At 41.0% G+C, this 15,362-nt stretch overlaps 1 protein-coding gene across 4 annotated transcripts; it reads left to right on the top strand.

Annotated features, from left to right (window-relative positions):
• Positions 1 to 442: 442 nt before the first annotated feature.
• Positions 443 to 14,550, top strand: trim24 (tripartite motif containing 24). Of its 4 annotated transcripts, none has more exons than XM_037760630.1 (19): positions 443 to 1,158; positions 2,159 to 2,277; positions 2,380 to 2,527; positions 2,847 to 2,979; positions 4,029 to 4,145; positions 4,342 to 4,456; positions 4,560 to 4,706; positions 4,834 to 4,948; positions 5,893 to 6,032; positions 6,214 to 6,549; positions 7,022 to 7,144; positions 7,251 to 7,398; positions 7,502 to 7,559; positions 8,015 to 8,141; positions 8,263 to 8,558; positions 10,694 to 10,805; positions 10,986 to 11,060; positions 12,573 to 12,734; positions 12,825 to 14,550. In XM_037760630.1, exons 1-19 carry the CDS (start codon positions 921 to 923, stop codon positions 13,407 to 13,409), a joined length of 3,294 nt encoding a protein of 1,097 aa, XP_037616558.1. In that variant the 5' UTR covers positions 443 to 920; the 3' UTR covers positions 13,410 to 14,550. The 4 variants fall into 4 exon arrangements, with proteins under 4 accessions (XP_037616558.1, XP_037616556.1, XP_037616555.1 ...); XM_037760628.1 differs by having other exon boundaries at positions 443 to 1,194; positions 2,850 to 2,979; XM_037760627.1 differs by having other exon boundaries at positions 443 to 1,194.
• Positions 14,551 to 15,362: the final 812 nt, after the last annotated feature.

Here is a 15,362-nt window from a genome sequence, read left to right as displayed (position 1 = left end):
CTCCATATTTAACACATTATTGCCCCATAGTTTTTTTTTGTTTTTTTTATTGAACAAATTCTAATTTACAAACAACATGGCTTATAGATCATTGCATTAGAGTAAAAGGACAAGGTACATACAGAGCAAGAACCAATTAAATATGTAAAATTATATATGAAAATAATAATAAATTAAATTAAGGGCTATAAATAACATTTTCCAAGAATGAGAATGTTATTCACCAGAAAGTCATCTTTGTTGTTGTCCATGACAAGTCCATAAACAATGTCCTTTTGAGAGAAGTTTCCCAGATGAGAAACTTTTGGGAAAAGCCATTCATGTAAATCATAAAGCTCCCGAATACATACAGTAAAATGAATTATTGCCCCATAGGTTTCAAAATGTCAAATTTCAAATCGCCTTCCGAGTAAATGTAGTTTGGCCTCAACCGGGCACTGTAGCTTTAAAATAGCGCAGTGGCGTCTGGGTAATATATGGTCTGTGTTTTGAGCACAGATGGTCGCTTCTCTCTCTGATGGACTTATGAGCTTTAAATACTATATATGTAGCGTACTGTTGATTCATAAGTGACTACGCGCTGTTAGCTTTCGCCTGTGTGAACAAGAAACGGCACAAAGTGGGGACTTAATGATTTATTGTGTCTGGCATATGAGCAATAAAAAAACAAGCTAGGTTGCTAATGTAGCTTCCAACACGGACACTATTAACAGCGACACCTCAACTAGACCTGCTATTTATTATGATAGTTTAATAAATCAGCTGGTAGGATGACATGCTTCTAATGTTGTGATGCATAATACGAGTATATATGTTCCCTATCTGACTTGGTAAGTCAGTGAGAGTACAGGCTAGCCTTTGTTTCCATCGCAACGCTGTATTGATTGTTTGAAAGGACAGAATCAGTGAAGCAGGACAACATGGATGAAAGTGCTGAAAATGTGGACAACGACGACATTGTCATCATCGTGGAGAACGAGGCGGAGAGTTTGCCAGCCGAGGAGGAGAGGCTGAAGCAGCAAGGCACCTTCGGGCTGATGGACACTTGTCCCATCTGTAAGCTGAGCTTCCACAACAGAGAGCCCAAGCTGCTGCCGTGTCTCCACTCCTTCTGCAAGAGGTGTCTCCCTGCACCCTTCAGGAGCGCAGACCCGAGGCGTGAGTCACAACAAGGTCAAGTCGACAACAAATCATGTGAGAATAGTGTCTCCATAACAGCTCTGATAAGAGTTGTGTGTGATTGATGGAACTGTGGCAGAAGCTCTTTATGTCAAGCTAGATTTGAAGCAGATAGTAAGTTATTGAAAAGTGTCTAGTAACTTTTTTTTAAATGTGCCACCCTTATGTGGGGCTGGATGATCACACACCAGATAGATAAACTCTCAAAAGGGTTTCATCTAACTGATATGCAGCCTTTAAAGGTCCCATATCATGCTCATTTTCAGGTTCATACTTGTTTTTTGTGTTTCTACTAGAACATGTTTACATGCTGTAATGTTCAAAAAAGCCTTTATTTTCCTTACTGTCAGCCTGAATATACCTGTATTTACTCTCTGTCTGAAACGCTCCGTTTTAGTGCATTTCAACGGAATTGCAATGGAATTGCAATGGAATTGCAATGGAATTGCGTTGCCAGGCAACAGCTTGGGTCCATGTTTACTTCCTGTCAGCTGATGTTATTCACATACACTGCAACAGGAAATAAACTGGGACACATTTAGAATATTTACGTTTAAAACTGTGTAATGGTCTAAATATTGTATATTTGTGACATCACAAATGGACAGAAATCCTAACGGCTTGTTTCAGAAACGCACAATTTCTGAATACCGGCTGTGTTTATTTCTCCGTATATTGAGCGTTTTGATAGTTTAACAGTATTTATATATCACTTAAACCTGCTTTATAATATAAAAGACAGGAAAATCTCACTTTCTACAATATCGGACCTTTAAGACCAGCAAAACTTTATGTGTTATATAACTAACACCCTAGTCTCAACACTATAGTTCTACCTATTGCCTATCTTTGTATATATCATGTTAAAAGTTATTTCTAGTCATGTCACCCAGATCTGTGTGTTTGTTTTAAACAATAAAGTCATGTAAGTAGTCGTGAGCTGACACCTTCAATAATGCGTCTGGTCTTTCGCTCCCAGTGTGTGCCATTCGATGTCCAGTATGCAGACAGGAATGCTGGGAGATGGACATGTTGGACAATTTCTTTGTCAAGGACATGGCCGAGGTGCCGAGCAGCACTGTGGAGAAAACCAGCCAGGTAAGGTCCTAATTTTCCACTCCTGAGCCGTTCGTCTCACAACAGTTTGTTTTACGACACCTCTTTCTTAAGCTTTTTTACTTTATTCTATGTCTTCGATAGGTGTGTATGAGCTGCGATGACAACACAGAGGCGACAGGTTACTGCGTGGAGTGCGTGGAATTTCTGTGTGTGACGTGTGTCGAGGCGCACCAAAGGGTGAAGTTCACCAGGGATCACACCATACGCCAGAAGGAGGAGATGTCTCCAGGTAGTGTGTGACGTATACCGCAGCAAAACAGCAGTTACTCTGTAATTAGATCAACCTAAAATACTGTGTGCTGTACTGTAGTGATTATGTGTATTTGTACATACTGTACTTAAGTGATGGAGCACTGTTGAATATTGACATAAGGTCATTCTGCAGACAACCTGTTCTGGCAAGATGTCATGATAATGATGGTACATATACATGTACAGTGTATATATATCTATAGGTATTTTAAATAGCTGAGTAAACATTTAAGGTGACTCAAGCTAACTTCACATTTCTCTTTGTTCTTAATTCCCCCCCCATGTATGTATCCCAGAAGCAGTAGGTATCTCCACACAGAAGCCTGTGTTTTGTGACATCCACAAGCAGGAGCCACTGAAGCTGTTTTGTGAGACGTGTGACCGACTCACCTGTCGGGACTGTCAGCTGCTTAAGCACAAGGATCACAAGTAGGCAGATCCCCCCCCCCCCCCAAAATAAAAATAATGTATTGCTCTATTTATCTTTCATAAATATTGATCCTTTACAACTGGCATTGGTGATGCAGTGTTGTTGATAATTTAGGAAGCCTGCTTCTGAATTTAAAGGGACTGTTTGTAACTTCTTACACGTATAACTCATTGCGGGTCGGTGTGCCATGCGCGCTCACGTGTGGCTACGCTGTTCAGACTCAGACTCCAACACAAACTACACGGAAGCACCAAAACCGCAAAGTTGTATCTAGTGAAGCTCGTCTGTTAAACAGTGTTGGCTGCGTTCGGAGGACGCGGTGGAGACCGTAGCTTTGGTCTCCAGGACCGGAGTCTCTGCTGTACTCTGCTCCTCTGCCTGCTTGCCTTCACTCACACACCGCGCTCGTTCTGTCTCTTTCGCTCCACCTCTCATGTGCATGCGTGCACAATACACACTGCAGGAGAGTTAGTAGCTCTGAGAATATCTAGTGAATGTGCAGTGGACGTTTTTGCAGAAATAACTGCTGCAGCTCCTCCAGACCAACAGAGGTTTCCCGTGTCTTGTGAAGTGACGGGGCTCCGCAGCGAGAAACGTTATCGTCTCCGACCAAAACTCCGGTGTCTCCCCTGTTCCCTCCGGCTGCGGTCGGGAGGCTGAGGCGGGAAAAACCAACACTAGGATCAGCATTGATTCATGGAGAGACCTTCGTCTGGTCAGCTAACATTCTCACTGTTTTGAGTGATGCTCGTTCATGTCTATGTAGAGCGAGCACAAGCGCGGGCAACAGGACGCTGACTTTCGTTGACTTAACGGCCACAGGTGTCGCTGTTAACAAGCAATTTCTGATACTTACAAACAGTCCCTTTAAGCAAAGTTTTGATGAGGTCCTGTGTATTAATGTCAAAACCATTTTAGTATCATAAAAACACATTCTTTAAAGCGTCATTGGTGATACATTAAATTGACCTGGAACAGAAAACAACAAGAATAGTTGTCGTAAAAAAATGAGCTTTCAGTCATTAATGCACGTATTCTTTGTGTGCAGCTATCAGTTTTTGGAGGATGCGTACAGGAACCACAGGCAGTATCTGGAGAACATGACGCAGCAGTTGCAAGAGAAAAGAAAGGCCATCGAGGACGTGTCCGGCTGCATCAGCTCCGGGTAAAGTTCTCCTCTATAGCTGGAACTTGATCAGAGTTTCTGGGTATATTTGTTTGCAATTTTGACAAATTGGTTCCTATGGAATACTAAGTTACTGTGTATATTTTAGGTTTTAGCTAATTGAATTACATTCAAAACCATCTGCGTATTGAAACTGATATTGGATTATTGTGATGCATCATATTCATTTCCACAGACTCCAGCAAGTTGAAGAAAACCGGAAGTCCGTCACTAATGAAATAAAGAAGTCCATCTGTAACTTGATTATGGAGATCAACAGGAAGGGAAAGATTCTGGTTAACCAGCTTGAGGTGTGTTTAATTTACATCGTTTAATGACTTTTCAAAGGCAATTATTACATTTCGAATAATTTTTTTTCCCCCCCCGACAATTCATGCACACATTTCCTCCTAGGCTCTGACTAAGGACCACGAGCTGGGTTTGAAAAAGCAGCAAGACGACGTCAACTCTCTGAGCAGGCACCTCGACCACGTCATCAGCTTTACCAAATGGGCTACGGCAAGCCACAGTGGAACGGCCCTGCTGTACTGCAAGAGACTGGTGAGAGACTTTGATATCAAATCAGCAATTTGAATTACTTCAGAGTGTGATTGTTACATGCACTTTCTGTTGCTGTAGTAATTTGACAAAAGCTTCCATCCTCAATCCATCCCTTTTTGTCCTCTAGATCCTTTTTCAGATCCACTACCTGATGAGAGCGAGCTGTAATCCCTCCATCGTCCCTCAGAGTTCTGTTCGCTTTCAGTGTCGCTCTGGTTTCTGGGCCACAAATGTAGACCTCGGTAAGACTTAACTTAGAAACTTACATTATCAAGCAGCGACGATCATTGATTGCTGACCGATTCTAGAATGTTTCCCACTGATTTGTAGAAGTCTCAGTGTGTCTTAAAAACCCATCTTCTGAAGGAATAACTACCCAGAGTGTTTTGTTCATTCGTTTTTTATATAGCTTATACTTTTATCATCGCCACTCACTGAACAGCAGTTATAAAAATGCGAAATAATGATGATCTTTAAATGATAGATTCAAGAAAAGTATCCGATCGTTCACAGTAATGCGTGCACGGCAGTCTGATGGAGAGGTGTAGGCTTCTATCTGTGCTTTTTTTGGGGACGTCATCCAACACTTTTCATTTATCTTTATTCGTCAGTGTGCTCCTGAATGTAGTAAACAATCGTTTTTGCATCTCTGCCTCTGTGTATTAATCTCATCTGGCCCAAATAACACGTTCTCTTAATCTTCTGTTTTCAGTTTACATAATCGCCTCCTCTCCATTATCTCCTTTTATTTTGTTTTACCATGTCGTGTGTGCGCTTCTTTTTCTTCGATGGAGAATGTCAGGTTGCAGACTGCAGTCGTCTTAAACAGGATTTTTTTAGGACATTTAAGTTGATGAGAGGCTGAAAACACATGTATGCACCTCATCTCTGCTCGAGGCTAGTAGCTAGCAGAGACTACATTAGCCGCCTCTAGCACGCTGGCATAACACACCCAAATCTCTGAACAAATTGTTGGCGGTTGAGTTGCATTGTGGGAAGAATGAATGGAAGCGAAGTCGAGCGATATCTCTGGTTCTGCTGCATCGACTTTGATCGTATTTTGAACTATCCATCGTGAGTCTGACCGTGGTGGAGTTCTCTTTTAAGATGAGCCGACGCGGCAAGAGCATTGTGTAGTGACAAATTTTGTGATTTAATTTTTTCATTGTTTGCTTATGTTCTCCAGGTTCTCTGCTGGTAGAAAGGGGCCCGGGCCGGCCGCCCGTCACCAACCACCAGCCAGGCCCCAGAGCAGATGCACCCACTGCAGCTCTCTCAGTCGCCGCTCAGCAGCGACAGAGCACGCTGGCTCAGCTCCAGATGCAGGTATATTATATATATTATACTGTATATATTCATCACAGTCAGTAGTTTTGGCACCGTGTCAAGCTAATTTGAGACAGAGAAGCGTAAAAACACAGAGCCATTGTTTCATCTTGCTTTATACTGTCTGCTCACTACTGTCAACCAACCATACTAAATACTATGTATTTTATTTCATTGATAGACATCTGTTGTTCCTCTGTCCAAGGTGGACAAGCTTTCCCAGCAGCCCCACAGGCAGCCCGCTCCTCCTCCTCCTCCTAACCACTGGTCCTGGTACCAAAATGTCAGGCTCCCAGGACCCCCCGGACCTCCTGGACCCCTGGGCCCCCACGGCCCCCACGTCCCCCACATCCCCCCAGGCCCTCCGCCCCCAACCAGACCCATCCACGGTGGGTCCTCCCCCTCCCAAGGCCCCCCGAACATGGGACAGCCTGTACGCAGATACGGAAGTTCCCACCCCAACACTAGAAGCCCCACATCGTCCATGCTTCACAACACAGGGTTCCCACCCGCTCAGGTGAGTTAGTGCAGGCGGAGAGAGGAATGAACAAACACGGGTTAGGCTTTGTCAAATGGAAAGTGTTATGATGCTTATCAATGTGTAAAGACTGCGTAAAGTATTAAGTTCCCAGCACCGGCTTTTTCCTCAGCCCACTTCATGCTTTTTAATCATTGACGTGAACATTGTTGTTTTGATTTAACTTTATCTTCTGCCACAAAAAGTCTGTTTATCTACTAGATTGTATCATTTTAACTTCTTGATAAACTTCTTGTATCAGGATTTTATTCTTTCAAAAATATCAATTTTTCCACTGGGAAATAAAAGCAGAAATGGTATTAGTTACTGTAAATGTGTAAAATGTCCTTCCAGCATTTGAAACACCTAATGTTTCTGGCTTCAATCAGATAAAGTGACTTATAGGTGGTTCTAAACATATCGTTTTTAAAAACTAAATTATTCTTTCAACTTTTCTTTTTTCTACATCTAGTCTCTGAGAGAACTGATCCACAGCTCCAGCTTCCCTCCTAAACCCATGGATGTGTTGCAGAGTACGTCCCGCTACCAGCAGCCTCCGTCTGCCGGAGCAGCTCCACAGATGTCTCTACATCAGGTTGGTAGGAGAAGAGATTGGAGAAGGTGACCTACGATGTCTCCGGTCTCACATGGTTCTTAAGAGAGAAAGTTTATGACGTTTATTTTGTTTTTGTCTCCTAAAGCGGGGCCTAACGGAGTCCTCCTACCTGAAGAGGAGCGAGGCCAGTGGATCTGTTCCCTCCATTACCATCTCTATTCCCAAACCCAGCTTCCCTTCCAGTCTGGCTTCAGCGACAGCAGACAAAATGAGCACGTTCAATCACACAGCAGGTCATTATCACCGCTCTGACGTAGCAACAGCCCCTCAAGATCCCATCTTGTGTCTTAGATGAAGCTTTTTCATCATGACTTTTCTTTTTCCTCTTCTCTCAAGTTCAAGCAAGGCAGAACTCCCCGATGGCCAAACCGTCTTCTTCAGACAGAAGCACGGGGTAAGAAAAGATCCTAAAAACCTCCTCACAGTTCCTCCCCTCCTCTCATAATCCATTTTTATGATTGACTGTTTCAATATTCAGCCTCTGTTCCCGTCTCTGGTACAGATTACGGCTAATCTTTTTCCTTCATGTTGTTTTGAATCCGTGCTTGTTCATTAGATAGATGCGTGGGAAGTGCTACTTGCTGTGTTTGATATTTGATTAAACGCCTACGCACAACACTGAAATTGCTATAAATTGTGTTTTGACAGCAGTTGTCTAATCAGCCTTCAGTCTTACTTTTATATTCTCACTAAGCTGTTTAATATGTAACAAGTGACATTCAAGTGATTCAGAGGACAGACTTTACTCTGATCTTCCAAACCAGTTCATGGAAGAAAGGTCTGTCTTTTTTGAACTATATCATGGTCATAATCCTCCCATCTCTTCTCTCTGTGATCTCTCTGATGCAGGACGACTTCCTGGAGGCAGACTTCTGAGCCTCAATCCGCCCCCTCAGCCAAGCGACGAAGAAGGGCGTCCCCAGGGCCCGTCATCGTCATCAAGGACGAACCAGAGGACGAGGATGAAGTTCGATTTGTAAAGAGAATTACTGGGGTTACATAAATGTCTTCGCATTTCGTTTCAAATGCTCACTTTCCCCACTGTCTCCGAGTCATTATATCTAACTGCATACATCCCACATTTTCTCTGTCTACAGGTGCAGTCCAGCGTCGGGTCCAGCCTGCCGGACAGCAGCACCGGAGCTCATTCGAAGCCTCGGCAGCAGCTGAAAGTGACTGTCCAGGTCCCTGTTCCCGGATCAGAGTCTGGGAAAGAGCAGCGTCCGCAGCCCGCAGCGCAGCCAGAGTCCGAAAAGAGAGCGGAGCCGGAGGAAGACCCTAACGAGGACTGGTGCGCCGTCTGTCAGAACGGAGGGGAGCTGCTCTGTTGCGACAAGTGTCCCAAAGTGTTTCATCTGACCTGCCACATCCCGGCTCTGAACGAGTCCCCCAGGTGATTGTCTCTCAGTGCTGCGGCTGCACAATGAAATGATGATCAAAATGAACGCAGCGACGAACTATTCGCTACAGCCCTATCCTTTAATGATTTGAAGAGCTTTCTTTTCGAGACTAGACACACTTCTTCAGATTAGACAAAACACGGACATCATTGGCAGCAAAGACAATAGTTGTTGATGCTTTCAGGCAAAGTAAGAGTGAACCCAACTGAAAGCTCATTAATGACTAATTAATTCAATTAATTAAACATTTAATGGTGTAATGTTTTATTAAAGATGATGGTGTGCTAATAATTATTGCAGTAGTTATGATGATATATTGTAAGGTTGGTATGTTAAAACTATGATAAAATAATCATTTTCAAAGTGAATGTGGACATAGTCTAAAAATGTATTCCTGTGTCTATCAGCATCTTGATAGGGCTGTACCGAACAGTTCCAACTCTGACATCTGAATTTTAAATCAACATTCGAATGGTGCACATACCTATTCATTCTGTTGAAACCCGGTGTTTGTGCACAGTCGCAGATAAAGATCAGGCTACACTAATATTATTAATATTATACTATTACATTGTAGGATTGTTTCTGACTAGAGTGATCCAAACATTTCCAATAACTCCAGAGTGTTGAGAAGTCCAAAAGTCAAAATTGATTGAAAAAAAGAGAGATGTAATAATTTACAAAATTCACAAACAGGTTTTTATCTAATGAAATATTCTGCTTTAATCCATATTTGTTGGTGTTTAGCCTTCCAGAAACTGCATTTTAACTGTGGTCCAAAAACTGTTTGCTCTCCTGCTCCTTGGGGGGGGCAGCAATCTAACAGATAGATAGATAGATAGATAGATAGATAGATAGATAGATAGATAGATACTTTATTGATCCCGAAGGAAATTTAGGCATCCAGTAGCTTAAACAACACATCCAACAGCAATACACCTTAAAACTAGAAATGCACTGAGCATCGTAAAATCACTTCAGTGGAAGTGGTCAGAAACAAAATAAAACTCACCTATAGCGTCGTCACTCTTTGCAACAGTCACCGGTCATGAACGCGTCATCAGTTTCACTGCGCATGTCTTAAAGCCTGTGGTGTTAATGCACAGGCTGAGCAGAGTTATTAAAAAAAAATCCCGAAGTCGGATCGTGATCCGGATCGCCACCAAAATCTAATAGATTGTTCATTGTGCCACATCCCACCCCTTCAAAAAATGTCATTCAAATCCATCATGGACTTTTGGAGTAATCCTGCTAACGGACAAACCAACAAACCAACAAACCAACAAACCAACAAATAAACAAACCAACAAACCAACAAACCAACGCCGGTGAAAACATTACCTCCTTCCTAGGCCTTCGGCCTTGGCGGAGGTAATGAGATAAAATCGAATAGAATAAAGTAAAATCAAATAAAAATAAGACAACATAAGGACAGCAGTAAAATGACAATGGTAGTGCAAATAGTGCAAGAGTACTGAGTATAGTAATGTATATTATAGTGTATGATACAGTAGTGTCATGTAATAGTATAATAGTAGTATAGCTGTATAATATGATAATACAAGAATATGAAGAAATTATATGAGAAGATATAATAATAATAATACTATATAGATGTAGTATAAGTTAATACAACAATAATAATAAGTAATACTAATGATGGTAATATATATATATATATAATATATATATATTATAATATATATATATAAATATTATATATATATTTATAATATATATATATTATATATATAATATATATAATGTGAATGAAAGATACAGTTTCCAGCAGTATTCAGGTGAGTATACAATGTAAATTATACAATTACATTCATATAACCACAACATAAAATCTATTTTTCCCAATTTTTTTTTTGGGGATGATGATGTCATAAAATCTGACAACAGACATTCAGAACTTTTTTTGAATGTAAAACAAAAAATAACATTCAGTACAGCCCTCTTAAAAAGTATTTAGATTTCTTGCATAGAGTTATTCTAGAGGTCTTCATTGTTTTATAATAGCATGAAGGTTAGTCTTTGAATCATATTTTATTTCAGCTGCAATATTGCAGTTTGTGATATTGAAAGTTGTAACAGCGTCTCTTGTCCTGATGTCTCTCTGTAGTGGGGAGTGGTTCTGTTCGCTCTGCCGAGACCTCGTCTCTCCTGAGATGGAGTACGACTGTAACAGCAAGGACGACCCCGTCTCTGAAGGATTCCCACCTGATGAAAGACGGGTATGCTCACTCAGCTCTTATTTCTGTGCTTTATACTCTTCATTACTGACGTCTGGAAGTCCTGTTTTTATAGTCATTCTTCTCACCGTCTCCCATCAAACAAGATTCACCCCCTCGAGGAAGACTCTACATAAGCTGATTGATGTCTGATCTAATGTTTCCTCTTGTTGTAACATGCAGAAGTGTGAGCGGCTGCTACTACGTCTCTTCTGCAACGACTTCAGCACCGACTTCCAGCAGCCTCCTTTCCCATCAGTAAGTCATTTTGTAGATAGAGTAAAAGCTGTTTCTTGCTGATACTTACTTTGTGTTGGAAGTAGGTAGATTAGTAAAAAATAGAATGTAGTAAAAGTTATTCTATTCATTTTTAGAAAGTAAAACATTAGTGGATGTCATATTTACGACTTAAGAAAAGACAGTGGAAGCTGCTTATAGTGATCATAGTTACAGTGATCAACTGCTTATATGGATCAAAAAGCATTTCTATATAAATGCCACCACTTCAGGGTTATTATAGTAAACTGAAACTAAAATGAAAATAAGCAGTGAAAAAATATTTGTAGTAAACTGAAACTAAATAAAAACTATATCCTTTAAGAAAAATTAAACTGAAACAATATTGCCGGGTTAAAAAACTTAATAAATATCAAATTCAACCTAAATTTGAGTTTTAGTTTTTTAGCTATAATATATCACTACTGAAACAAAAAGGAGACAGCATGGATGGATCTCTGTCAAATCTCGAGACGTTGAACCACAGAAATTGAACAGACTTGACATTCTAGGAGACGTCGCTGTGCCACAATCGCTTCACTGAAGTAGCACGAAGATTAAACATTAAACATTACGGCCATCCCTACCCAGCTCTCCAACCATGTATTTTGTATGTATATACAGTAGCTACAGAGACATTATAGCTGGCCCTAACAAAAACAAACTAAAACTACTGTAAAACTATTCCTCAGGCTACCTTGTGTAGTCTACTCAAACAAGGACAAACAGTCATGGCTGCTAGCGATGGAGACAGAAACGAATGCACCTGTGGCTGAAGCCGCCTCATAGTGTTCAGTTTGACCCGGACAGACATGATCGCTATAAAAGGTTTCGACTGTATATTGTTTCCCACTGGAGAAATGATAATTCCAAGTGAGTAAATTTGTACTCTTTATATATGTGATTTCAACAATAGTGATGTGCCCTTCTTCAGTAAAGGCTCAGTTACAGGAACGCAACAAGGACAATGTTTTTGTTTTCATTGTTTTATTTTAAATCATTTTACTTTTCATGTTATTTTAAATCATAACTGAAAGGGTTAAATTGACACCAGAAACCATTACATTTGTGAAATCCTTCAGCCACTTTGGAAAGACACACCATGTAAGGGATAATGTAGAGCGAGCCAGTCATTGTTGTGAAAGAATCCCTGACAGGGCGATGCTGCACCCCGACGCGGAGCGGGTGGTTGGACTCGTCTCTCATCGCTCTGAAGGGGATTCTTTCACAACAATGACCCGCTAGCTGTACATTATCCTGCTTATTACATGGCTACTTAATGAAGAAATCAATATTTTGACACATAAAAGGTCCTACAGAGTCCGACATCAGAGCTGCGTCCATAGCAACGGTCTGCTATACATAGCACCGGTCTGCTATAAAGTAATAGCAGACCGCAGAACGCCGTGATTGACCAATCAGAATCGAGAGAAAATCTGATTTTCATATCCGTTGTATTAGCTGCTTAACTTTGACTGTTTTTTTTTAATATAGGAGACAAGACGGTACAAAGAGCTGATCAAGACCCCGATGGATTTGTCAATAGTCAAGAAGAAACTGGAGTCAAAGTCGCAGGATGGTGAATGTTATAACGGTCCGGAGGCGTTTGTCACAGACGTCCGGCTCATATTTTTCAACTGTGCAAAGTACTACAAGGTAAACATCACTCTTTTTTGGGAATTAACCAGTTATCTTCAAAATGATCTCTTTAATTTTTCTTTCTATTTCTGTGCACTGTTTGTACAGGCGACCTCAGAGGTGGGGAGTGCAGGTTTGTATTTGGAGGACTACTTTGAGGAACAGCTGAAACTGGTCTACCCAGACCGGGTCTTCCCAGGAGGGAGGGAGGAGCAGATGATCCCTCCTTTGGAGGACGAGATAGACGAAGACGAGGAGATGGCGGAAGAAGGCATGGCTCCCATTGAAGACGACAAAGCGCAGAGTCCCGCAGGAAAAGGAAACCCCCCCGTGGAAGAGGACTTGCCTCCTGTGGAAGAGGACTTGCCTCCTGTGGAAGAGGACCTGCCTCCTCTGGAAGAGGCGGCAGCAGCAGCTCCGGCAGAGGAGGAAAAGTCAGAAACGGAGAAGGCGATCGAGACGAGCGAAAAGGGGACGGATGAAAAGGAAGCAGCCGCGGAGGGAGACGCGCCTCCTGCAGAGGAAGCGAAGCAGGACGAGGAGGCGAAGCAGGACGAGGAGGCGAAGCAGGACGAGGAGGCGAAGCAGGACGAGGAGACGAAGCAGGACGAGGAGACGACTGTGAAGGAGGTAGAAAGCACTCCTGCTGCTGATAGTGAAACAAAAGAGGAAGTAGCTCCCAGCTCCCCATAAGAGGAGAGCCCTCAGCTCCCGACAGACACGATGACCATGGATCCACCTGAAAGCCAGAAGGAGGAGGAGTCGGCTCCTGCAGACACAGCCAAAGAGGAGCAGAAGGAGGAGGGATAGATGGATTACAACCGAGAGGAACTGTAGAAAAGATGGATGATTTCAGTCTTCCACACAAGTGGCCCCAGTGGGGACCGACATTTGCTGCAATCAGACAATTTTTTTTTGTAATATGTTATATTTGAAATAGGAAAAAGTGACTGCTATACTAAATAGACTTATTTAATAGCAGCCGTGCAGCAGATGCACAACGAGCTTTTTGTGTGTTTTTGCTGGACAGAAGTTACAATTTTTACTGTAACATAGAATGTTATTTTCTGTAATGACGACACTGAAAAGCACACACGAGATATTCTTTGTTGATAGGATCATGGCGTAGAAAGGATTTTGGATTAGTAATGCATGCAAGACGTGTTAAATATTTTGTGTTTATACACTTTGGCTAACTTGTGCTAGCCATTTGGCTCCTAAACAAATTATGTTTTATTGCAATAGTTTTTTTAATTTTATTAGTATTGTATTAAATGACCGCGGCTGTATGTAAAAAAAAAAAAAAACAAACTGGCAGTTTTGGAATTGTGCTGCTTGTTTGAGAAGAAAAATGAATTTGAAATCCCAACGATGTTTCATCAGACGGCAGCCTTGTTGGTTTACATCAGGAGAACAATTCTTCAGACTTTGTTGACTGTACTGTTATCACTCTTAGATAAGTAGGAGACATGATTATCACTTTCTCATCATCAGCCTCTGACAACAGTCAGTGTGTTCTCCACATTGTGTCCTTGCCCTTCTGCAGCATGATTACTTTTACATGAGATTAATGTTTTAGCTGGTTTCCTTCACTGAATGAAAGTGTACGTTTAGATACACTTAGTTTAGAAAAAGCATCAGTTAACTCAACCTTCCTGTATGGCCATCAACTCACACTCTGACATTTCAACTTCAATATAGATCATTTTGTCCAATATCACCACTTTTATTATTATTTATTGAGACTACACAGGACCTGTAAATGAACTCTGCAAACAATGTTAATACCTGCATTTACAATATTTGTAATAAACAGGGTTATACGTAGATCTGACTTGTGCTTTGCTCCCCGTTGTCATCTTTATTCTGTTTTCTTTTATTTAATTTTATTTTTGAGATAATAAGATGCTGCACCTTGAAAAAAACTGTGGTTCTTAAACTGAGGTCTGAACCCCCACAAGGGGTCGCCAAATTACTTTGAGGGGCCACGAGCTGATTAACAGAAGTGGAAAGCAGAAGAAAAAAAAAGTTACAAATTTTTCATACTTCCCTCTAAGTTTAACTTTTTTTACATTATAAATTACTAAATAATTTACATCTTATGGGTTCTAAAAATAGTCTAAAAAACATTGCAAATTTCAACCAAACCTCATTCAAAAACCGAAGTATTATAAGATAAATAGGGATGTCCTCCATCAGTCAATCAGTTAGTTGATTTAATCGACAGATCTGTAAAACTGAGTTACTCCACAAAGAATCACACAAAAGCACCACTTTAAATCTGGTGTTTACCAGAGATGTGCTCAGAAGTTTCTTGGAAATAAGTCATTCAGCATGAAAAAAGCATTAAAAAACAACTAATCGACTAAAGAAATCTTAAAAATACAGCCTAACCTGAAAACGTTTAATGAAAAGGTGAAACACTGTCTGAAACTAAACCAAACCTGTGATCACATGATACGTTTTATGTATTTTCATTTTTTCGTAAAAGCCTAACCAGAGACCATGTCTGCAAATTAGCTACAGCTAGAAGTTCTATATACACTATATACTATATACTATACTAAATACTATATACTATATACATTGCATCGGTTGCACTTTAATTAAGTGTAACAGTGCCTACATGTATTGTCCCTGTCAATT

Source organism: Sebastes umbrosus, chromosome 23, assembly GCF_015220745.1.
Source record: "Sebastes umbrosus isolate fSebUmb1 chromosome 23, fSebUmb1.pri, whole genome shotgun sequence".
Taxonomy (NCBI): domain Eukaryota; kingdom Metazoa; phylum Chordata; class Actinopteri; order Perciformes; family Sebastidae; genus Sebastes; species Sebastes umbrosus.
The sequence above is the reverse complement of the archived record's forward strand: the minus strand, read 5'-3'. Positions and strand labels throughout refer to the sequence as shown.